At 31.8% G+C, this 27,567-nt stretch overlaps 1 protein-coding gene across 1 annotated transcript; it reads right to left on the bottom strand.

Annotated features, from left to right (window-relative positions):
• Positions 1-1,685: 1,685 nt before the first annotated feature.
• On the bottom strand, positions 1,686-26,448 carry LOC123663161 (fatty acid-binding protein-like). The gene is made up of 4 exons (XM_045597860.1): positions 26,257-26,448; positions 9,974-10,140; positions 3,845-3,955; positions 1,686-2,014 (listed from the first exon to the last, which is right to left on the bottom strand). The coding sequence occupies exons 1-4, from the start codon at positions 26,324-26,326 to the stop codon at positions 1,964-1,966; spliced, it is 399 nt and encodes a 132-aa protein (XP_045453816.1). The 5' UTR covers positions 26,327-26,448; the 3' UTR covers positions 1,686-1,963.
• Between the last annotated feature and the right edge of the window lie 1,119 nt (positions 26,449-27,567).

The raw sequence follows: 27,567 nt of genomic DNA, 5'->3' as shown, positions 1-27,567 counted from the left end.
ATATCAATAATGGCAACAGGTAGGCACTTGAAATATTCACAAAAAACATACTTAGTTGTATTTTTACTTTAATAATAAATAATAAAATTAAAATATTTAGACTAAAAATTTTGTCTAAATATTTTACTTAATCAATGGTGCGGAACCCTTCGTGCGCGAGTCCGACTGGCGTTTGGCCGGTTTTTTTACCTGTTTACCTGATTTAGAAAAGAAAATGACAGTAAGATATCATTAAAGATATTTTATTTCAATATTAGTAAATTTAAAGTTAACATTTATTATATTTTTCGTATAAATACGTTGACGTAATAGTGAATCTTAATACTACATACGTATGCCGTGTGGGCGCCAAAAATCCGACGGTTGCGGATTTTATTCCCGTTTTTCGGTCTGTGTGACTGTTTTTCTGGGTTAACCCACCGTGCATCGGAGAGCACGTTAAGTTTCTAGTTACAGGGCTTTTATCCGTCAACTCGCAGGAGAGCAGCGTGATGGATTAAGATCCGACCCTTCTCCTACACACAAAAGAGCCGTATGCCCAGCAGTTTGATGTAGGTATAGACTGAATTAATCAATCAATGTGGAAAAAAAAACTTATGAAACTAAGACCATTTTGTGAAGAGAGCATTGTAGAAAATAAATATTGCTTTCAAATTTTTCCAAAGATATAACATTAACGTGATTTATGGCCGCTGGATTTAAGCCCTAGCAAAGCGTGTCCGGAGAAGTTACTAAATAAAGTGAAACTTAAAAATATTCGTGTTTGCTTGCAAACGAAAAAGAACCGATTTCAATTACATTGACCAGTAATAACTACAACGGAGGTAGACGAAAAAATAATCAAGTACATACGCATTATTACAAATAACTAAAACCAGTACCTATCATATCTCAATCAGGTTTAAATTGGACCACATTAAAAGCGCCAGCTTACGATTTAAGAGGAATAACCATAGAAGCGCACCTGGTTTCTGATTAAAAAAAGAATCATCGAAATCGGTCTCCTCAATTAAAAGTTCAAAGGTATAAAAAAACTGAAATATAAAAAAAGAAATATGGAATTAAGAACGTCCTCCTTTTTTGAAAACGAAATAACTATTCATCGATTTAATTAAATTTGCCAGTGAGGCTTGGTACATCGTGTAAGAGTCGCGTTTTGTCCAGTACAAAAAAGGAGGTAAAAGCATAAGTACTTATTCATTAAATATTTATATGTTTATAATATGTTGAAAATTTGAAATAATGTTTAAGGTTAATGATCAATATTCCTACCGATAACTAAAGCTATCCTTTAAAATCAGCGTTCTAAAACATTGACGAATTTAAGTAGATATAATGAATTGAAAATCTAAAAACATTCATTATTTTCAATGTAAAAAAATCTAAAATAAAAGTAGCCTAAGTTACCCCTTACTACATCAGCTATCTTTTAGTGAGTCCCGTCAAAATCGATCCAGCCATATCAGATTAGCCGGAACAAATAGACAGACAAAAATTGCAAAAAAAAATGTTTTGATATAATATGTACCATATATACATCCAAATGCATATCGTAAAAAGCGGTTATTTTAGTATTACAAACAGACACTCCAATTTTATTTATTTGTATAGATGTGTGATAATTGTCATGTCATGTCTTTCAATCACTTTACATTTGACGATAGGTTTGAAAAATAAAATAACAATTACCATGTTAAAAAAAAAAACTTTATTTAAACATGCACTGAAAAACTTATACAACAGCTTATCTTTTAGATAACCATCACTTTTACTTGATAACTTTGTCAATATTACGAACATATCGTAAATCAATCCTTAAGTTGTTCACTTACACAGTCCATAATCGAAATTATAGTAGTTATCCTAAATTATAATATGAAAATAGTTGTGCTAATGGGTACGGTATATAAAATAATATAGGAAATATTTAAAGGGCGCTGCCCGCAGTCTTTTAAAGCTTAGTTTATTGTACTTTGTACACTCTGGTGCAGGTCACGCCATTCGCGGTCATCGTCTGGAATAAAAACAAATTCATTACTTACAGATATTTAAAATTAACAGCTGGGCGTATACTGTGTTGTCGAATGAGTAGAAATAATAAATAAATAACAAAAAATAGTATTTTAATTTTTATTATTAAAATATCTTATAATATATTTTACACTGAGATGACTAGGTTCATTAAGGCCAGCAATATCTTTAAATGTTTCAAAATCGCGCTTTTTAATTACATATTTCGAAAGTATAATACCTAAAAATATAATGATGAAACGGAAACCCGCAATATTGAATATTACCGTGTTTATCGCCTAAACAGTCAAAGTCTGGACTGGAAGGTGCTCGGACTGTTAAAGGTGGGGAGCAACCCTTGCTTTACAATCCTTCTTTTTGTTTGGCAAGACGTTTCGGGCAATTTAACGAAGCGACTGTCACCCTTATTATGTGAAGGACATTATTTATATAGCTCGAAACGAAAGGTAGGTGAAACGAAACGTTAGCCGAGTAGCACATTCAATTTCGTTGGAAATTTTATCGTGAGTGGTATGAGTTTTGAGAAGTAAAGTACCAAACTATCCGAAAGGATATCGAGTTAGTATAAGTTCGGTGACGTATGAGAAAAAAGAAATTTCAAGGAAATCAATTCATGTGATCATTCTGTGAGCGAGGAGAGTTTCGGGGCGAGTACTAATGGTGACATTAGTGCAACTGAGAAAAAACAAACAGCATCTCCTGCCAATCTATCATGACTTGTCGAGAGATGATCTGCTAAAAAATGTTTAGGATTCCATACCAAAAATGTCAATGAAAGCTTTAACTCGACGATCTGGCGATTGGCCCCTCCATTCTGGTCTTAAAATAATCGAAATTTTAGCCTACATAACTGTTAGCGGTATCAGTGATGGCTTTTCTTCTGTATTGAGGATTATGAATTCATTGGACGCAATCGTTTGCACCGATTGCAAAAAAATTACCGAAAATTGACGAGTCACGCATCACAAGAAAAAAAATCAGTTTTCTCAGAAGCCGAAGATCTGCTGTAGGCGCCTGATATCGCTGATTGTGCAGTAAGTCACTACAGTTATTAGTTTTCGCATGTTGAAACTTTAAACGTTATTATTCCGAAAGTACTAAAAGTTATCGGACCGATTTCGGTGAAATTTTGGAAAGATCCTCTCAGTAATGTTATTGAGGAAGGATATACCTAAAGTTTGTAAGGTGTATGCATGCATGAGCATATGAATAAACAATTTTTGTCGGGTCAAATGTGTCGAAAAAACGGTCGGAAATTTCAACATCAATGTCAAAAGGTTCTCAAGCTTTTAATTTTGCACTTTTTCATAATTTTGGTAGGTATATCCTTCCCTTTAATATGTCAACAAACATCAGAGTAGTGACAGCTGCGGTTCTTTTATCGATATCGCGAAAAACAGGCGCGCGAAGACCCTAAAGAACGCCGCCATGTTGTTTGGTCACCCGGTATTTTTTTTTTCAACTTTTATGTTTTTAAGCTTGTGTCATAATGAATAAATAAAATATGAAAATGATTTGATTACTGTATCTTCAGTATACTCTCCACAATACTAAAAAGCCCTTTTTTCACACTCCTAAAGGAATTGCTGGCCTTAGGTATATTGAATATTGAATGTTTAAATTATTGATAATATAGATTTTAGTCGTATAGTATATATTCTATTATAAATAGGGTGGATATAATGTTTAAATTTGTTTTATTAATTAAAAGCTTCATTATAAAGAAGTTACAAACATCAGCTAAAGAGCCCTTGTCAAGACGAAGGATCTGTTGCTGAGGACTGTCTTCTAAAGATATAAAAAATTTACTTACAGCCTTCATTTCTTCGGGTCCGAACTCCCTGATGTAAGTGACCTCTACGCCATCAGCTGCCTTCTGCACCTGCTTCAAGGTGTTACCATCGAGAGTGCACACCGATTTCACCTGCAATTTATTTCACAAAATAAAATATTACTGACGAAGTAAATTATTTTATCATAATCATGTGGTGTGTTTATTTTTGTATTTTTCTTGTAAGACGTTTGCAATAAAAGCTAGTAATTAAAATTAAAACTGAATCAAATAATTATGGACTTCAAGACGTTTCTATCCTAGAATGCTTTTATGAATTTTAATCGACGCTCATTCATGGCTTTTTATTTATGGTGTCAGTTTACGCGGTCTCATTGATAGCATATTTTATAAGCCAAAAAATTAAAGATCTGAAAGTAATAATTTAAATAAAAAATATTGAGATTGCTACGTTACGTTTCCTTTGTCAATTTGCGTAACGTAATAATTGTTAATTACAATTTATCATTATAGAATCATTTATATATCGCTTTCTTTAAGCATTTAATTAATTTTTTATGGGTCCAGCAAAGCCACCCATTATCTATAATCTATAATATTAATATATATAAAAGCGAAAGGTCACTCACTCATCACGAAATCTCCGAAACTATAACACCTACAAACTTGAAATTTGGCAGGTAGGCTCCTTATAGGACGTAGGCATCCGCTAAGAACGGATTTTACGAAACTCGACCCCTAAGGGAGTAAAACGGGGGTTGCAAGTTTGCATGAAAGTCCTATGTTTTTGAAGTAAGAGACTTGAAATTTAAAATGTATGCTCTATAGATGATGAGAAGATGTCCAAATGATGTATCTTTAGAAAGCAACTCCCTTTTGGGGTTAAAACGGGGGATGGTGGGTTGACTCCCTCATCAAGAAATCTCCGAAACTATAACAGCTACAAACTTGAAATTTAGCAGGTAGGTTCCTTATAAGGCGTAAACATCCGCTAAGAGCTGATTTTACGAAACTCAACCCCTAAGGGGGTAAAACGGGGGTTGCAAGTTTGTATAAAAGTCCTATGTTTTTGAAGTAAGAGACTTGAAATTTAAAATGTAAGCTCTATAGATGATGAGAAGGTGTCCAAATAATTTATTTTTAGAAATCTACTCCCTTTTGAGGTTAAAACGGGGGGTGGTAGGTTTACTCACTCATCACGAACTCTCCGAAACTATAACACCTACAAACTTGAAATTTAGCAGATAGGCTCCTTATCGGGCGTAGACATTTGCTAAGAACGGATTTTACGAAATTCGACCCCTAAGGGGGTAAAACGGGGGCTGGAAGTTCGTATGAAAGTCCTATGTTTTTGAAGTAAGTGACTTGAAATTTAAAATTTATACTCTATAGATGGTGAAAAGGTGTCCAAATAATCTATCTTTAGAAAGCAACTCAGTTTTGGGGTTAAAACGGGGGATGGTAGATTGACTCACTCATCACGAAATCACCGGAATTATAACAGCTACAAACTTGAAATTTAGCAGGTAGGTTTCTTATAGAGCGTAGATATCCGCTAAGAACTGATTATACGAAACTCGACCCCTAAGGGGATAAAACGGGGGTTGGAAGTTTGTATGAAAGTCCTATGTTTTTGAAGTAAGAGACTTGAAATTTAAAATGTATGCTCTATAGATGGTAGAAAGATGACAAAATAGTGTATCTTTAGAAATCAATTCTCTTTTGGAGTTAAAACAGGGGATGGTAGGTTGACTCACTCATCACGAACCTCCGAAACTATAACAGTTACAAACTTGAAATTTGGTAGGTGGGTTCCTTATAGGACGTAGGCATCCGCTAAGAACGGATTTTACGAAACTCGACCCCTAAGGGAGTAAAACGGGGGTTGCAAGTTTGCATGAAAGTCCTATGTTTTTGAAGTAAGAGACTTGAAATTTAAAATGTATGCTCTATAGATGATGAGAAGATGTCCAAATGATGTATCTTTAGAAAGCAACTCCCTTTTGGGGTTAAAACGGGGGATGGTGGGTTGACTCCCTCATCAAGAAATCTCCGAAACTATAACAGCTACAAACTTGAAATTTAGCAGGTAGGTTCCTTATAAGGCGTAAACATCCGCTAAGAGCTGATTTTACGAAACTCAACCCCTAAGGGGGTAAAACGGGGGTTGCAAGTTTGTATAAAAGTCCTATGTTTTTGAAGTAAGAGACTTGAAATTTAAAATGTAAGCTCTATAGATGATGAGAAGGTGTCCAAATAATTTATTTTTAGAAATCTACTCCCTTTTGAGGTTAAAACGGGGGGTGGTAGGTTTACTCACTCATCACGAACTCTCCGAAACTATAACACCTACAAACTTGAAATTTAGCAGATAGGCTCCTTATCGGGCGTAGACATTTGCTAAGAACGGATTTTACGAAATTCGACCCCTAAGGGGGTAAAACGGGGGCTGGAAGTTCGTATGAAAGTCCTATGTTTTTGAAGTAAGTGACTTGAAATTTAAAATTTATACTCTATAGATGGTGAAAAGGTGTCCAAATAATCTATCTTTAGAAAGCAACTCAGTTTTGGGGTTAAAACGGGGGATGGTAGATTGACTCACTCATCACGAAATCACCGGAATTATAACAGCTACAAACTTGAAATTTAGCAGGTAGGTTTCTTATAGAGCGTAGATATCCGCTAAGAACTGATTATACGAAACTCGACCCCTAAGGGGATAAAACGGGGGTTGGAAGTTTGTATGAAAGTCCTATGTTTTTGAAGTAAGAGACTTGAAATTTAAAATGTATGCTCTATAGATGGTAGAAAGATGACAAAATAGTGTATCTTTAGAAATCAATTCTCTTTTGGAGTTAAAACAGGGGATGGTAGGTTGACTCACTCATCACGAACCTCCGAAACTATAACAGTTACAAACTTGAAATTTGGTAGGTGGGTTCCTTATAAGGCGTAAACATCCGCTAAGAACTGATTTTATGAAAATCGACCCCTAAGGGGATAAAACGGGGGTCGGAAGTTTGTATGAAAGTCTTATGTTTTTGAAGTAAAAGACTTCAAATTTAAAATGTATGCTCTATAGATGGTAAGGAGGTGTCCAAATAATACATCGTAATCTATATATACTAAAGAGAAAGTTCACTAACTCACTCATCACGAGAACTCAAAAACCCCTGGATGGGCTATCCATGCAGGTTGGACAAAGATAAAATTTGGCGGGGAGGTAGATTATAGTTAGCAGACGTTTGTTAAAAACGGATTTTACGATATTTCACCCCTAAGGGGGTTTAATTGGGGTTGATAGTTTGTATGAAACATATACAGCCTGAAAATAAAACTAAAAATGTGGTGTATAGAGGTTTTATAAAAATAACTATTAAATTATACTAAATTGTGCCTTTTAAGTTACTCAGTTTGATAACTATTTCAAGTGACTGAAATAAAAAAATAATTTGCGTTAAACATCTTAATAGTAATGCATATCTTCATAACCACGCGGACGTAGTCGCGGGCAACAGTTAGTGTATTATAAAACAAAGTCCCCAAAAGTGTATGTAATCGATTCGCTCAAAATCTACGGAACAGATTTTCATGCGGTTCAAGAGGAAGGTTTACGGAATGGCTAAGCCGATTTTTATGTGAGTTTCACTGAAAGTTTGCCGGGAAAACTTTGTGACACACTGATTTCAACGCGGGCGAAGCCGCGGGCACAGCTAGTTAATAATAATTTGAATTATCGTTATTTAAAAAAAAAACATTGCTAAGTAGCCAGATATAAATCATAACCACTGACAGATAAACTTTATAAAGGAATAACATTTTTTTTACCTACACGTACATATGAGTAGATATGTGAACTGATATTCTATTGCTAAGTAGTCAATGCAGATTTTTTTAAATACATATACCTAACATAATTTCTTTCATATCAATTCGCTCACATTCAACTATAAAAGTATAATGTACATTGTAAATATTGTATTTTAAAAGTTTAATCTATAACACCCAAAATATTATTTAGAACACGGCTATAGTTTTTTTTTTCTTGCAAACATAATCTATACAAATAAATAAAACTGGAGTGTCTGTTTGTAATATTAAAATTACCTCTTTTTACTAAATTTTAGTTATACACGGAAAATATACCAAAATAACATTTTTTATAATTTTTGTCTGTCTGTCTGTCTCTTTGTTCCGGCTAATCTCTGAAAGGGCTGGACCGATTTTGACGGGACTTTCACTGATACATCAGCCTAAGTAAAAAACTAAATAAAAGCAGCCTAAGTTACTTCTTATTACAATAAGGAGTAACTTAGGCTACTTTTATTTTAGAAATCTATTTATTTTATAACTCTGCGAAATTAATAATAACTTTTTTTTTAAATTACACGCGAACGAAGACGCGGGCACAGCTAGTTTTCCAATAAAGTAGCATAGTATATACATAAATACACAGTAGCATAGTATATACATACATATATACACAACTCAGTATTTGCAAAGTATCTATGGGTATTTCAACCCCTTTTTAAGTTGCTAGGGTTGTACAATGTTATTTTGTACTGCTGCAATGAGTGATATTTGCCACTGATATATCGATATATTGTGTCAAAGTTTTTATTGCTATTCTAGAAAATACACGATATATATCGCCAAAAAAAAATTTAAAATAGATTTTATGAATGTCGAACGAATGAATAATTTTATATCAGTTTATAATTTCATATAATAATAATTATTATACTTCTTTAAATGTATTCTGTTTGTAAAAGATATAACGGTCACAGCCAGCTCTAAACTGCATCTCTTACCATCGTTAGCATTTCAATAAAATTACAAAACAGTAATGCAACTATTTTTTCAACAGAACAATAACTGTATAGCTTTACTGTACGATGTAAATACATTAAAATGTATGTTATTTTTTTTAAATTCTTTTTCTCAGCATAATCAGAGAGAGACAGATAAGTTTGTCCTTGTATTTATTTGCACAATAAAAATACTAAATACTGATTTAGAAAATGTGATACAAAATACATAAAAATATATAGCTAGCCAATATCATATTAAAATGTCATAATAATAAAAAATGCAATTCTAAGGATAAATTTGACGGTTATCACTCTTATACAAATACATGTAAGGGAATATAAGGGGCTGTTTCACCAGTGGCTGATAAAGCTATCTGACGTATAACTGAACTTTTTGATATATTTTTTCATCATCTATCTAATCCCTTTTTACACGTTTTTTTATTAGCTTCACATTTGACCCACTTCCAACATTCAGATTTAATTTAAACTTAGTAGACTTATCGAGGACCGATGACAATACACTCATTTGATAAAAGATTATTCCTTTTTAGTTTGGTTTATTTATAACAGCGTGTTTTTTTTTAAAGTTTTTTTAGTTACTTTTTTATCTATTATTTATTATTATCCGACAGGTATATCTTATCTTTCATTTGTAACTCGAGCATCAAAAATTTGTACTTTATTCGTTTAGATGAAACAGGTCGTTAAGCCTACCTTGCCCTGTTGATATGTGATATTAGAAATTTTCAAGTGTGATAATATTAGTACACGTAGGTATATTATAAGTTACACATAAAACAAGAAGACTATTAAGTTTTTGGCAATATGACTTTTTTATCCAGACAAGGTCCAGGTAGCGAACCTTCCACGAAGTTTTATTGAAAAGAATTTATAAGATTGCCAAACACGTTTGAGTCAATGATACTAAGATATTTCAAATAAAGTAATAAGAGTCAAAGTCCAAATCTTGTGATTTGTTCATAAATTAATTTTGGTGAAAGATCTGTTTGAAAATCAACGTTTTAAATAGTTAATAGGCGTGTAAAGTAAAATGTACGCTTAAAAATGTAATCTTTAACTTTTAAAAATAATTTAATCAATTAACTATAATAAAAATCTTATAAAATACTTTATCTAAAACTTGAAAGAAAAATAAAAATTAGAAAATCTGAATATTAAACTACCTGAGCGTTTGAAATAAAAACTTATTAAATTACTTCTAGAGAAAAAATAGCCTTTTTGTACACACATATAATATACATATATTATTATATGATGATACATATGATACCTATGTATAAATATGATGAAAATGAAAGTAGTAATACATACAGACCTTGGCTCCATCAGCGCGATCCTCTTCGAACTCTTCACCAAGCTTGAACTTGATCTCAGTTGTCTTGAAGGTAGATGACGTGACTAGCACGAAAGTGTCGCCGTCCTTGCGCAGCTCCACTGATGGTGTCACGGCATTAGCGGCCTTACGGGTGATGAGACCCACGCCTGAAAGAAATGCATAGCTGTTTAGGAATGACTACTAGAAAATTACTACGTTTCAGCCTGTAATATTCCACTGCTGGACATAGTCCTCTTTCCCCATTTCCCCACGCTGCTCCAATGTGGGTTGGTGGATATATTCCCTACTATGAGTAACGATCGCTATCAGGTGTACATGATAAAAACCGGGACCGACGGCTTAACGTGCTGTTCGAGGAACGGTGGAGAGACCCACAAGGACTGCACAAACACCTAGACCACGGCAAACATCTGTATGGCTAATACAAAGGTTTTGTTATGTGTGGGGATCGAACCCGCAACCGCCAGCACAACGGCCACAAGCCAGTGCTGTGACCGTTGCGCCAATGCGAAAACTAGTAACATTATCATTATTATAATGATTTATTAATAGCATTATAATCATACCTTTACACCGTAAAAAAAAAAAAATTGGATAGAGTAAATCAACTGAACTAAATATAGATTAAAAGTTACTTTACGGCTTTCTATTTATTTATTTTTTTTTTTTGGCTGTCGACGGCGTATTATTTTTTAACCGACTTCCAAAAAAGGAGGAGGTTCTCAATTCGACTGTATTTTTTTTATGTATGTTACATCAGAACTTTTGACCGGGTGGACCGATTTCGACAATTTTTTTTTAATCGAAAGGTGGTGTGTGTCAATTGGTCCCATTTAAATTTATTTGAGATCTAACAACTACTTTTCGAGTTATATCTAATAATGCGTTTTTACTTGACGCTTTTTTCGTCCACCTACGTTGTATTTATACCGCATAACTTTCTACTGGATGTACCGATTTTGATAATTCTTTTTTTGTTGGAAAGGGGATATTCCTAGTTTGGTACCGTGATAAGCCAAGATCTGATGATGGGATCCCAGAGAAATCGAGGGAAACTCTCGAAAATCCGCAATAACTTTTTACTGGGTGTATCGATTTTGATGATTTTTAATTTAATCGAAAGCTGATGTTTATCATGTGGTCACATATAAATTTTATCGAGATCTGATAACTACTTTTTGAGTAATCTTTGATAACGCGTAGTTACTTGACTATTTTTTCGTCGATCTACGTTGTATTACTCTTCGATGTAATTGAAGTCGGTTTTTTTTCGTTTGCGAGCAAACACAATTATTTCAGCTGGTTTTTTTTTCATATTAAACTTAGACTTGGTAAACTATCGAACAGCCGAAGAGATTTCTTAAAATTATTAACAAACAGTGCTTACATAATGCTAATATCCAGTCTAGTAAAAATATTTTAAGAAACTGAAGAATCAGTGTGATTTTTTGAAATATTTGTTTTACAAAACTGAAGTGTTGGGAGGTAGTTATTAATGATATCTAAGTATTAAGTGTAAGAAGATTATTAAACAACGATATTTGATTTATTTACTGCGTTGTAATTCTTGGAAATTGTAATATGTAGGTATACAATGACTGTAATACATTAAAGATTACCTAGTTTTTTCAAAAATTCATCGAAATTCTCTGAAGATACAAGCTCGTATTTCTTTCCATTATAGAGGAACATTTTATACGGCAATTAAAACTTCACTTTTTTCTATATTAATCGGTTCTATTAAAAGAATGCTAGACAGGTATCACGATGAACAACGCAACATTGTAGATTAATGATTAATGACAACTTTTAAAAATTTACACAGATTTAATTTTACTTCTAGAGAGGTTTTATGTAAATAAGTTTTTATTGCAAATTTTGAATACAATTTGAACAAATGAAAGAAAAGAAAATAAAATCTTTAAAAAAACTAAGTTTTTATTTAAAAAAAATTATTAATAAATAATCAACTACTTATTTTATTGCAGTAAAATCACGGTTCATCATTTGAAACCTTTTTGTAGAATAACAGGTTGCATTATACAATGCGATATATAAATAGCACATGTTAATGCAATATTCATAGAAGTTCTTGCAAACTGCATCTCAATGAAATAATGTATCCATCATTGATATTTCTTTGAAGTAAATAGCCACTAACGAACCCCAAGTGGCTTATCCGCACTACCGCATTCTTTTCTTGAATGTGTAGGATTTAATGAGAGCATAAAAGTTTAATGAAGAAAATGTTATTTTACTAACTGTATTGATAGTCGCGAGTTATCGTGAGTATTCGATACTTGTATTTAAAGTGTATTTTAAACATACTTCACAGCTATGAAAAGAAACATACTAAACTTTACTAATTATAAAAATAGTTATTTCCTGAAATTTTACAAAATATTAATTCTATTTTTATTCTATCTTCTTTCTTTTTTTAGGCTTCGAAATTGACTTAGAATATTTAAAATCATTTTTTTAAATTTTGGTATGTACCACAGTTATCTGATTTAATTAGGTAATTTGTTACTTGTATTGTATTCGTTTTTAACATTTATTTTGGCGACGAAATTCAGCTATTTCAGTATTCTGTCAGATATTACTTATGTTCGGGATTTTTTTAGTTTCAATATGTAGGACTTAGGAGCTTATTATAAGCTTTTTAGTTTTCTATTCAACATTAGACATAGTTATTGTAAGCTATCCAAAACAAAATGAACTACTTAAATAAAACAAATAAATAAAATATACGTCTTGACTATTACGACATGCAAATCATATTTTTTTTATACAACTAGGTCAGCAAATAAGCGTACGATTCACCTGATGGTAAGTGATTACCGTAGCTTATAGACGCCTGTAACAACAGTAGAGCTCTAGTCACCTTACTCACCACAGGAACACAACGGTGCTTGAAAGCAGTATTATTTAAAGTTTAAAAAAGGGTAACTGTTACCCCAGTTCCTTACATCACCATTTACTATTATTTATCTCTAAGTTACTCAAACCTTTGCATTCTTGTATTTTATTTGCTTGTGAATTATTTAAAAATAGGAACTAGGGAACCGGTTTTTTTAAGAATTGAATGTTTATAGATCTCGGTAATTTATATTCCTTTATTGTTAATTAATATCTTTTATCATAGCGTGTTTTTATAGTTTAAAATGTCTTAGTAAAAATACGATTTAATCAAGCTTCATATTACCTAAAAGCTTCTTCAACCAAACTTTTAGCTTTTCAATGACAGTATATGATATACTACATGTACGGGGCACGGGACACCATATAAATACAATGAAGTAAAATGTTGTTTTCCTTCTATACTAGTTAGACGTTATTATGAACATAACATCCGTATTATGGCATTATGGTGCTTATTGTCAGAAGCTAATGTATAACAGCCATCGCCTTGTTCGATTTAATTTACATAACATCGTAAAACGTAATAAAAACTAAGTCATTGCCGGCCCCCAGTTTGTTTTGTGTTAGTCTGAATTGTTACCCTAATGTAATCACTTATCGCAATAACGCATAGATGAATCAATATGAAATGCTGGTATTTTATTGGTTGTTTTGTGGGCGCGGTCCATTCTGATTGGCTCCTGTAACGTGGCCTCATACAACGTCAAGGACAACGACCTCTAAATTGGAGTAATTTTTCAATTGAAAATCCATTTATTTCGATGTTTTTGTGACGAATTACGTCTGTACAGATCGAATATCTCGAAAGAAATCAATTTTTATTGAATGTTCCATATTTAATCAGTATTTTTTGTCGCTATACTTATGTAATGAGATAGGTGACTTTGAAAGAATATTTAAATTTAAGTTTATAGGTATTTAAATCAAATTTTAAACGAATATTTTTGTGCATATTAAGTAAATACCATTATGTTATCTATCATCAAAAAACGGAAGATCAATATAGGATAATAATCGTCTTACATGATGGATTAAATTAATTAAATGAATTAATTAGGTAATCAAATCAATCAAATCATCAAATCATCAATCGTGTACCTACGTGCAACAATGATATTTAAAAAAAGTTAATTCCTATATTATCGCCGTTTCAAATTTGAACCTACTACCTATTCCACGTAGACATATTATTACCTACCATGTCTATATAAATAAAAATGAATGCTGCTAAGCGCATAACTCGAGAATGGCTCGACCAATTATTTTTTTGTATGTTCCATAAGACCCATGGAGGGTATTAAAAAAAAAAAAAAAAAAAACTATTAACTTTTGACAGAACGAAGCCTTTTCGGGCAGCTAGTAGATAATAATTACCTACTTATGTAATTTTTGTTTTGTAAATACCCACTTATAATATATAGTACCTACATGTTAAAATTAACGCTGTACTTTTTATTTCTTATAAATGTATCAAGTAAATAACAGTTTAATTTTTAAATAATAAGGTATATATTTTGTTAATGTTTTAAAAATTGAATAAAATATTTTTCATTATTTTTTTAAAATAATTTTTAAGCTGGTTAGTACGAAGAATATTCATAATAAGGTAAATCGTGTTTAAATTATATGCAGTCTATTTATATTCATTGGCGCGTTCACCGCCAATACAGCTGACAAAGTTCAGTGGACATTGATCCTACATCTAGTATTAGCATCATTCAGAGCGCGGACTATATTATTGAATAATAGAAAATCTATACTTATAAAGAAAATGAATCGCTAAATGTGTGCGCAAAACTCGAAAACGGCTAAAACCAACCGGCATTTTTTTACAAGTTGTCTAACTAACATACGAAAATTATGCAAAAATTAAAAAAAAATTAAGAAAATGTAACGATTATTTAAGCTTCACGCGTTTGGCACACGACTAGGTCTGCCGAGTCAGTTAACGAAAAATAATATTAAAGTGCTGAAATGTCACTTGGTTGACGTATCATTTGATTTATCCGCAACATTAAACCAAAATATTTTATTATTACAGTTTAAGACATATTGATAATGATGCTGGTAAGTGAAATTTGAACTAAATCTGTATAATTTTACATGATCTGTTGTTTGACTTGTCTGAGTGTCTGTAGGTATCTACTCATATTCACTTCACACAGATGAAATGAATATCTGTAATTAATAACAAGCTTTAAATTTTATTTCTAAATGCGTTTGGTTAGGTTTGAAAAGCCAAAAACTTTTTAAGATTGGGTGATCCAATTATGAAACTAGCCTGTTTCAGCGAACAATTTATTGTCGCACCTAGTAGTTATATGTATCCATTTATTCATGGAAAAACTTTTCACTAAATACTTAACGGCGTTTTATTAAATGTCTCAAACGCATCTTGATTCTATCTTGCTAATAATATTTGTAAAAATGCTCAAATAACTAGAAACTAAGAATAATGAATTAAATAAAATTGTCTTTGTAAAACACTTCACTTTTTATTTATTATCACAGAACATATTTGTAGACGGTATAATTATAATAAAAGTTGATTGTATTTATGACGCCTATTATTGGAATGTTTTAAAGTAATCATTATTTTTATTGGTTCATTCTTTAGACGTCAACAATCATATAATTGATATTCTTTAGTTGTTTATATTCTTATTTAAGTAATGAAAAAACGCTACTAACAATATTTAAAGACCGAGTAGATAGTTAGAAATGGGTTAACAACAACGGTAGGTACTAGATTATGTATATACACATTATTTGAATACGTAGTTAAAGACTAACATTCTAATAAACTAAAAGGAATAACGGTAAAATTTTATAATATTATAGTGATCAGGTATTTACTTTACAAAAGTAAAAATCATTTTACTCTTTATAAAAAAAATTGACAAACATGTTTGGTTACTTATCTGTTTGGTTTTTTATATTTGTGCATATTATCGCGTTAAATCTTGAACGTGCATGTATAGGATAGTATGTCCCCACCAGCAGATCGATAAAATAAGTGACAACGATGAATCATGTTTAAAAAAAAACCACAAAATTAATGTAATTTTCGATTATTATTGCTATCTTTTTTTATTTGCCTTAGCAAAGTTACCGCTCTTCTTGTGTAGTTATTAGATAGCATTTCGTAGATATAGCGTATGGACCTTTTTTTATAGATGGGGAAATGCATTGACGCACTAACACCGCCACACGAGGGTGACGGGAGTGTGGAACTCCCGGCGTGAGGTGCAATGCCAGACTATCCACTAAAACCCACATCTTTTTTCCGCCGGCACCTTAGTCGGGACGCCATAGGATCGCTTTCGCACACTACCACGACATAGCGTATGGACCTACTTCAACCACAGTTGGGTGTTGATAGCAATATGCATTCGATCATAACGTATATCAATGATTATCAGAATCGCATTTTCGTATGCAAGTGAGTCAGGCACCGGACAAGGGGTCATCTCAGCCGTCTCGGTTCTTATTGACTGAATTGAAGTTGATTGCTGTCCATTTGCCGGCAATTGTTGTCGACCAATAGGAGGAAATCACACAACTATGCCGGGATATTCTCATGCGATCCTAATTACTTCAAAGGATCGTACGACGTATTGGTTTTGTTATCTATTTAAAGCTTCCGAGGAATCTATTCTAATAATTTGCCTGTTCGCGAAATAACTTCTATATTTTCCATTGTCGATTCTATTCTCGACTATTACGTAGTTTAAATTGGTTGCATAATAAAATATTGTTAGCAATTTAAGATTGACGTATTTACATGAAAGCGTGAAGGTCGGCTCACGTAGGTGTTAAAGTTAGCGAAGTATTCCTACAAAATTATGTTTGTATTGTAGTACGTAGGTATGAGACAAGAGTAGTCTTATGTTGCAATAATAATACAAAAGACAATAAACTAGCAATTTTTATACCCTGTTTTTTAATTATGTTTATTAGAATGAAATACCTATATTATCTATATAAATAAAAATGAATGTTGCTAAGCGCATAACTCGAGAATGGTTTGACCAACTGGGCTAATTTATTTATTTTGTATGCGTATTATTATAATATTAAAATATTAAAAAAAAAAAAATTAAAAATAATAATTTTCACTATTAACTTTTAACAGAACGAAATCTGTCCGGACAGGTAGTATTTAATAAATGTGTTTATTGTAGATTATTACTTAGTTGCTGCCTGCAACGTTCTATCGTTAACAGAAGTATTTCAATAATAACTTTAATAAATTTAAAGTAATTATCAATAGTTACTGTATCACACAGTTATGTGTGATAACAAAAAATTACAATTTGTTCTATTATACATCCCTGTTTAACATACCCATTGTAGCGATTTTTTAACATACTATTTAGTCATTGATTCAGTAATTTATATTATTACTAGCTTTTATCCGCGGCTTCGTCACATCGAATTTTTTTTTTTAATAAAATGTATCCTATGTTACTTCTAATATCTCCAAGAATTAGTAGTAGGTAGTAGTTTTCGCGTGAAAGCGTAACAAAAAAACTTACATTCACATTAATAATATTAGTAGGGATTTAATTATATAATAACTACACTGGATAAATTACTAAATTTCGTTTCTTATCTTTTTTAATTTGTAACATAAGTATGCAACATATCGTATCAGTACTATGGGGATAAAATATCAATCGATCGAACAATTTAGTATTATCAGTTCTAAAAATATCGTTATCAAATTTACTTTTGCTTTTATGTTTTCCAGAGAAATTTATCATACGATAAAATTCTTATCGACCGGGATGTTATTTATTCATATTAGTCATACAAATGTTCGATATTATAATGCATTTCCATTAGTTATGGAAATAATATTTTATATTTGAGTTTGTTTGAAAAAAGCCCTTTTACACCTTGATAATAGTCTGTTAAATCTTAGTATATTATCTTTAAATTTAAGCATTTAAAATTGAAAAGTTATTATTTGGAAGGCGGTTTGAAAAAGCTTATAGAGTTATAGACTATATTAATACCACGAATCAGGTCACAGAAGTGAGAGCGTGACAAAGAACAGTAAGAGCATTTTTCATCCGTTATGGATCATGTTTATTCTACACATAAGTCACACTTTAACAGCAGGATGTAGAATAAGCCATTAAGGGCTTGTTTAACCAGTTGTGGATTACGCAATTTGACAGATGACAGTATCCGACACTAAAAAGTTGTTGATTATTCTTTATTATTATTCTTAACTAGCTGACCCGGCGAACTTCGTATCGCCTAACACAAACTTTATCGTATGGTATTAAAGTTCAAATTGACTTTTAAGTATTATCACAAATCTTTTGTATGGGAGTATAGAAACGTGTTGTTTTTAGACTTTTTCAGGAAATTTAATTTAATTTTTTTGATTTTTTCTCTCCGTAAGAACCATCCTCGTACTTCAAGGAATACTTTAAAAAAAGAATTAGCGAAATCGGTCCAACTGTTCAAGAGTTTTGCGCTTAGCAACACATTCAGCGACTCATTTTTATATTATAGATGTTGCAGTTTATCAATTTAGGAGAAAGGGCCTTTGTAAACTTTACTTTAAACGTCGTTATCGTACGGTCTAAAAATATTTATGCAAATAAAAAAGAACTTGCGTCGTGGCACACGCTATTAATAATAAAGTAACAAAATCTACAGTCCAAAGTACGTAATTTACGCATTCGCATTTCACGTTTTTGATGTCCAATAAAATTGAATCATTCGATTTGCAAGCCATAACTTAGCGATTGTAATATTTGACCATAATCTCAAACACGTCGTAAAATAAGCTTTTATGGACCATTATTAAGAGTATACCATAATACTATTATTACACTTATTTTGCTTCAATTATTATATTTGGATTTATTTATCTATTTATTTTTGTTATACCTATGTATTGATATTTATATATATTATAATTCGTTATGTATGCTCAACTTTCCCGTATATTTTCTCGTTTTTATTTTCTTGTAACTGAACTACACGATAATAGCTACAATATAAACTCGTTTTTATTTTTATTTTTTCCGCCAATTCTTTTATAGACATGATTTATTTTGCTATTATTTGTAAACAATAAATAATTAGTTCATAATTTATGCTTTGGAAATGTGAATAATATTATAAAAGAATAAATTATTATAAAATATTATTTAAATTATATAACGATAAGAAGAAAGCGAAGCTGTTCCATTACAATATAGCTGTTATCTATATAAAAGTACGTGAAGCTAAAATTTTGTACTCCTTTTTACGAAAATTGCGCGGACGAAGAAGTGTGATTTCGCACCCATATTTGACACACATAAATAGTTTTTTGTTTAATGTTCAAACTTATAATTTAAATAATAAGTAATTATGGTGGTATAAATAAAAAGTAATTATGGTCAAATTTCGACCACTGGACAGCCACAAGTTTATATAAGTAAGTGTATTTGCTCACGTTTCAAATTTAACTAAACTCATGTAGGTAGGTATATAAAAGCAAATGTGTTTTTATATGTTAAAGTAATAACGTATCTATTATTGGTAAAAATTATTATTCAGTGTTTGTATCACGCGTACTATGGTGGTGACATTACATGTCACGATTATGATATTCACAACTATCACATTGCACACTGCACGATGATAAGGCTCCTCACAAGGTGTGTTAACATATTTTACAGATAAGTATTTAGATAATAGATTATCATATCCAACTTAACGAATTTAGTTGCCTTGACTGAAATACTTATACACAGATTATTGTATCTAAAGCATGAGATCATTTTTTTATAACTTAAAAATTTAAAATTGCAATTTGGCGATTTTGAAAGTGACTTTTCAATATCGAAAACTTTTCGTCAACATCTTAGTACCTCATAATACCTACCGCGCATGTGAATAACAGCAAATAATATTATATACATCTTTAAAACACAATTCAACATCCCAAATAGGCAATAATAATTATATGTTCACGTGTTCTAAGCGGACCTTAAACCTACGATCACGATCACTACGAACACGTAACGTTGAATCAAATTTAAACTGAGATTTAAGTGCATAAATTATTTGAAAAATTTTCGTACCGTGAATATCTCAGAAGAAAACATAGCTTCACATCGTATTAGCCCAGCAGTGAGTGATTGCAGTATATTTTACAAATAATTATTTACTGGAAGTACGCAGTTAATTACAAAAACTTGAGACAAATCACACTGTCTGTCAATGTCATATGAATCATTATCAAAGCAGGCAAAAAAGGTATTTTGTTTAATGTCAGGAAACTCAGTATCCGTGAACTAATAGATTTTTTTTAAGTGCTCGTCACGCTTGTGTAAATATGTTTTCATAAACATACCAACTTATTTACTTCTGGCAAGATTTCTACAGCGTCTTCGGTGCGACAAATGCTAGCCCTGCGGTCACCAACCCGTCTGCCTAGCGTGGTCACTATGGGCAAAACACATGAGTTCACGCCATTTTTGGCGCGAACTTGTAGAGGCTTATGTCCAGCAGTGGACTGCGATAGGCCGATGTGTGCAAGTTTTCTACTATTCTAGATAACCTAAGAAATGAAGCATCGCAACAGGAAAATATCGAGTATTTATTTACCCCTATAACACCTACAATATACATATACTCGTGTACATATACAGTGTCGTACCGCGGCCCTAAGCTGTCGCGTTTAATCATGTCGCGCGAAGAGCAATCTGTCGCATTACATTGCTTCACGTCGGTTAATACTCGTATCATATTTTATCGTCCACCTAGACCCAAAATAAATTTTGTGTTACGAATTTAATATAGAAAGTAGTAAGACCGTGAATGATCACTCATATCATGTATAAATTTGTTTGTAACAGTTTCTTTAAATAATTTTTAAATACCAATGTAATAGTATTAAAAAATACATTTATTCAATCGAACAAACATTTATATTGTAATATTATTTTTTACGAAATGATAGCAGACATAAGAACCTTTATGTTATCAAAACTTTCGTTACACAAAATATTTACTTCATCAATGTCGCATTCACTGCTTAATGATAATGTTACAGTAGTCATTCATATGAGAGGAACATGTCAGTAGGTCTTATGTTCATGGAAAACTGTAACTGATAAATAAATTCATGATTCATAGAGCGTCATCTACAAACAACAAGCCGACCTATGTATCGTATCAATCATATTTTGAAAATGACGTAATCACATCCACACATTGTACATACACAAAAAAATTACAAACAATATTATAGGTAATTTTGTCTCAACTACCAGCCCTTCTCTTCCCGTAGGTGTCGTAAGAGGCGACTAAGGGATAACACAGTTCCGCTACCACCTTGGAACTTAAAAAGCTGACCGATGGCGGGATAACCATTCAACTACTGACTTTGAAATACACAGGCTGAAGACGGGCAGCAGCGTATTCGGTGCGACAAAGCCAGTCCTGCGGTCGCCAACCCGCTTGCTCAGCGTGGCTCGTGGTGACTATGAGCAAAACACATGAGTTCACCCCATTTTTGGCTCGAACTTGTGGAGGCCTATGTCCAGTAGTGGACTGCGATAGGGTGATGTGATGAGACAAAATTGTCGCCAGCGAAATTTGTACTGAACGAATGGTCTGCTATTTCATATCTTTATTTTAACTGTAAGAAACTTATGTCATACTAATGTAATACTAGCGATACCTGGGACTTCGTTCGCGTCGGAGATGCTATCTGGTACTCATTATTTTATAATGAAGTGATCCTGATTCCATGGGAAATATGGGATAAAAGTATATTTTGCCATCTGATCTTATTTTAGCTATTCCAGAGACAAATGTACAGATGTATAGACAAACATTTAAAAACGTTTTAAATTTATAATATAAATAATAAAAAAGAATATCTATAAAGACAACAAAACAAAGTACATTATTTCAGTATTTTAATTTAAGTTGTTTATTAAGTATTTATTAAAAAAAAAAATTAAACATATATATATATATTCCATATATTTACTCTACAGCCTCTTCTATCTTCCAATGAAAGACAGATAGACAGACAAAAATGTTAAAATCGTTTGTTTGTGTTTTAATATCATGAAAATAACTATAGGAACTTGAAAAGCACAGTTACTTTGAGACCACAGACAGACAGTTCAATCGTATTTATATGTATAGAAAATGTTACGCTATGTTTGAAGTGATAAGATACTAATAACTTTTTTTTGGTATCGCAAGGTAACCCATTTACGGGTGATATCCAGGACGCCCGGGTAGACAGTCCAAGACCGTATTTCGGCTATATTTAGCTAAACTTGATTCTGTTTTCAAACTATTCTGATATGATGCATTTTACTCTCACACACGCAACAGTCTATCGCAGAGAACTGCTGGACGTAGGCATCCCCAAGTTCGCGCGAAAAATCCCGGTCTTCCGCAATGCAATGCAATACAATGCATTTTTTATGAAAGATCAAATATTGTTAAACATTATGTTTTAATTGTACCTAAATCACAAAAAAAAAACTACTATATTAATTGGTAAATCATTATTTTAGCTAAATTTACCTCACATGGGAAAACATTGATTACAGATGATAAAAATAGATCCGACAAAATAAAAGTAAACTATTGTGGTGATCACACGAGCTTCGTATTTATGCTATTCTCCAGATTAAGGGGTCATAGACCTTAAAATTCATATTTATGCAACTCTCCAGATTAAGGGGCCATAGACCTTATATTTGTTTATACGTCTCTCGCGTTACATTTAACTTGATTTTTAATATCTATGAAAATATTTAAATTTTAGAGTTAGGTTTTCTTTTTGTGGGCTGAAATGTTTTAATTTTTGTTTTATCTTTTAAATCTAAACGGGAATCACGATATATTTGTAAGTTCGGTTTAACAAACATTCAGTTTTAACGCATTAAATAATATAAAGACAAGATGTATAAAATTTGTCTAGTTTGCGAAGTTTTAAAAATATTTTTAAACCAACATAAAAATGAAATGTGACGACGCGTTGACGCTACGGTCACAGCACTGGTTTGTGGCTGTTGCGCTGGCGGTTGTGGGTGCGATCCCCACGACAAATATTTGTATTGTAAACGATGCATTTATAATGTTTTTAAATATTTTAAAATTCTAAAAATTATTGCTCATATGCTATTACACTGAAAAAAACAATTATCTGCATTGATAAGACACCATATCTTTTGTTGATTATGCTTTGTCAGTATTATGTTGGTGTACAAAGACAGATTCGTCATATCTAATACTATTAAACGAGAAACTCTTGTTTATATATCCGTTTCCGACTAAACGGCTCCAACGATTTTCATGAAATTTACTTGCAGGTGATTTCGGGGGCGATAAATTGATATAGCTAGGATTAATTTTTAGAAAATGTCGTTTTATCCCTTTTTTAGGTACTGAAAAAATCGCTACAATATTGTTAGAATACGAAGGTAAATTTCGCAATTGTCATAAGGTTGTAATAGCTCAGGTGGGAAATCGGCCGGTCGGGATCGACCGAGAAGACCACGGTTCAAATCCCCATGTCTCCAAATCGATTATTTTATGAGTAAGACTGATTATAATCATGAATCAAATATTTATAACATTATTTACATTATTGTTTATTATTACTAAGGAAAAATATACTCGGTATTATTATTTCATTAATAATTGTGAAAATAAAAGAAATGAACGTTGAAAAACGATAGTCGATGTTGGAAGTATAAAGCACATCATACGAGTATAGGTACTTACTGCAACTTAAGTTCGCAATCAAAACATTTTTAACGTTAACATTAATTTATTATTAGTCACTAGTCACCGGGATGGGCGAATGTGTAACCAAATATAATTTTTATCGATATTTACTCGTAACTACGTGACGTACGTTTTATCGACTCTAAGCAAACACTTCAATATACTTATTTTTTAAGTAAAACGTTTTTGTGCACGCTTGACTTATGGAGTAAGCTAGTGAATGCGTGACGAGAGCGTTACGAAAAGTGTTATCGGACGAGGCGAACGAAACTTAAGAGAACGATATAAGTTAAATGGAGTTAAAAAAATACTTCAATCGTGTGGTTTAAAGCACATTCGTTACATTAAATAAAATTGTTTCTTTGTATCTATTCGAAATAAAAAGTAAAAATAAACGCTATTGAGATCGGACGAGTACTATTTGGGTTATCCGTTATCCCTAATAATGCGTATTAAATTGACTGTTTTACCAACTACCTACGTCATATTACGTCATGTCTACGTAATTAAAGTAGGTTTTTTAACCGACTTCCAAAAAAGGAGGAGGTTCTCAATTCGACTGTATTTTTTTTTTTTTTTTTTATGTATGTTACATCAGAACTTTTGACCGGGTAGACCGATTTCGACAAATTTTGTTTTAATCCAAAGGTGGTGTGTGCCAATTGGTCCCATTTAAATTTATTTGAGATCTAACAACTACCTTTCGAGTTATATCTAATAATGCGTTTTTACTTGACGCTTTTTTCGTCGACCTACGTTGTATTATACCGCATAACTTTCTACTGGATGTACCGATTTTGATAATTCTTTTTTTGTTGGAAAGGGGATATCCCTAGTTTGGTACCATGATAAGGAAACCAGGATCTGATGATGGGATCCCAGAGAAATCGAGGGAAACTCTCGAAAATCCGCAATAACTTTTTACTGGGTGTACCGATTTTGATAATTTTTAATTTAATCGAAAGCTGATGCTTATCATGTGGTCACCTATAAATCTTATTGAGATCTGATAACTACTTTTTGAGTAATCTTTGATAACGCGTAGTTGCTTGACTATGTTTTCGTCGATCTACGTTGTATTACTTGTCGATGTAATTGAAGTCGGTTTTTTTTTCGTTTGCGAGCAAACACAATTATTTTCGTTTGCGAGCAAACCAATTATTTATTTTATATCTAAATACCGTTTAAGCATTAACTATTGGGTAGGTGGTGTAGATATATAATAAACTTACATACAAATGTCTACATTCTAATACTTACAGAAAATACAGAAATAAATAAAAAGAAGCATAAAAATATAACATATATTCTATCATAAACTAATAAAGTATGGGAATGAACGTAAATTAAAGTTAAAAATTAAGTAAGAAAAATGATAAAAACACAAAACAAACAAAAAGAAAAAAAAAAAGAAAAGAAATTGCTCCATATAACACTAAATCGTCTCTATCAATACTTTGTTTTTCTCTCGGCCTTATACTACTTTATTTTATTTATTGTGTTATTTAATAAAACCGAGGATGTAATAAAAAGATAATGTCTACCTAGACATTAGTATATCGTGGTAATTAACTATTGTGACAAGTTAAGGTTGCTGGTTAACAGTAGGTACATTCGTTTGTGATGTACCTTATGTTTAAATGTAATTTATTTTTGTTGATTGATTGGTGTTTTACTTTTAAAAAAATATTATTGAGTTTTATTCGTCAATGTAATTTTTTTGATGTTCTCTTAGTGTGTGTAAAATAAATATTTTCATTTCGCGTGTTTTTCAAGCTTAAGTAGGTACAAATTTTCATTCCATCTTCAATAGAACAAGCATATTAAGTATAATTATTTAAGCTTGGTAAGTAGTCAAATTTTACTATAAATTATGATATATTATTAAAATATAAATAAAAACATGATCAAAATTTTTATGGAACTTTTATGAATGTGTTTGTTAATAAATAATATTAAAATTTCCTTACATAAACTTATATAAATTTAAACACCACTCGCAGTGTTTCGCGGGTAAATTAAAAAAAAATGTTAACCGAAAGGTTAACATTTTTTCAAGGAAGGAAAAAATGTTAACCACAGAGATATCAAATAAGTAATTTCTTTTTTCCAAAAGAGATCGTTAAATACTGTCTTCTCGACGAAAAAATAAAATAAAATTATATATTTTAAAATATTAGTGAAAGTTACAGAATTTTTTACAAATGGTAAAAGTTAGTATGATAGTTAAAATGAAAAGTTTTAACTATACCTATCTAGTACAAGCAACCGACTATAGTAAATATATTTTAATTTCTTTTATAATTTTATTGATAAACGTATGTTGTCGTACTTTGTAATTTTTCAATATTTAAATCAAAAAGCCGGTTGCTTATTAAAAATTTCAAAACAATTATATGAATTTATTTTACGGTTAGTCTTACATAAGTTTTTAAGAGAATCAACCAGTGGGTATACTTAAGTAACCGCAAAAAAATTGGCGTGGTTAACCAGCGAAAGCCGGCCGGCATCGATTTCTTCTCAGAAATATTACAAAAAATACGTATTAAATTACAAAAAGTACTCACCGATAGCCTTCATGAACTCATCGAAGTTCTCAGATGAGACCATTTTGTATTTCTTGCCAACGAACTCCATTTTGTAAGGTATTAATTTATGTATTTAGTTTGTAGGGAAGGTACAAATGCGTACGCTCTGTAACGTCTAAAGCTAGAATGAGCAATACGAATGCTGCCGGCGAATACTCGTTGGACTCGTTTTGTGAGCATGCGTATTGAACGAATAGAACGCGACCGAATGAAAGATTGAGGTGAATGAACTAACAGCAGATCAGTAATATTGTGAGATAAGCTCTGCGTCTGTGTGAACACGACTTGGTACACTCCGTATTTTATTATTATACTCTTTGTTGGTACAACTTACTGACATAGGTATAATATGTACTATGTACATTATGATAATATAAAGTAAGGTAATTACTTTGCTAATTACGTATGTTTCGGATCTCGGATCGGATATAGAAATAATATCTAAATTTGGCTAATATATAAAACGGATAGACCGATTTTTATAAAATTTGGTGTGCATATCGGGTAGGTCTGAGAATCGGCCAACATCTATTTTTCATGCCCCTAAGTTATAAGGGGGGGGGGGGATTAATGGGGCTAATACCATATATGGCAAAACAACGTTTGCGGGGTCAGCTTTTTTTATGAAATTTTGTCTGCATATCGAGTAGGTCTGAGAATCATCGAACATATATTTTTCATACCATTAAGTAATGGGGGGGGGGGGAGGAATTAAGGGGATTTTTAACATGTATTGCAAAACAACGTTTGTGGGGTCAGCTAGTACAATATCTTAATATATATAAATCTCGTGTCACAATGTTTGTCCTCAATGGACTCCTAAACTACTTAACCGATTTTAGTCAAATTTGCACACCGTGTGCAGTTTGATCCAACTTAAAAGATAGGCTATATTTTATTTTGATAAATTATGTTATTATTATATTTCAGAAAAAAATAAGGTGATACGAAGTTCGCCAGGTCAGCTAGTAAAATCTTAAATATGATTAGCTTTGCCTTAGAAAAGATTGATACAAAAATTGTGTACAATAAGTTGTTATTACACCCAGTGTGTATTAACATGATATCATGATACTATTTAATTTTCCCATATATGTGTTGTAATATGTTGCAGCCAACTGGTTAAAGTAACTGTTTAATTAAGCGACTAGTTTTTTACAAACTTCTACAGCTACATCAAAATGACCCACACTCGGGTCATTTGACTGTACTGTTTACAATTAAATGTTAAGAAAGTTAACCGTATGACCAGTGGCGTAGCTAGGTTTTGTTATATATTTAAATGTTTAT

Source organism: Melitaea cinxia, chromosome 20 (genome assembly GCF_905220565.1).
Source record: "Melitaea cinxia chromosome 20, ilMelCinx1.1, whole genome shotgun sequence".
In the NCBI taxonomy this organism is placed as follows: domain Eukaryota; kingdom Metazoa; phylum Arthropoda; class Insecta; order Lepidoptera; family Nymphalidae; genus Melitaea; species Melitaea cinxia.
This window is presented reverse-complemented; position numbering and strand designations above follow the sequence as displayed.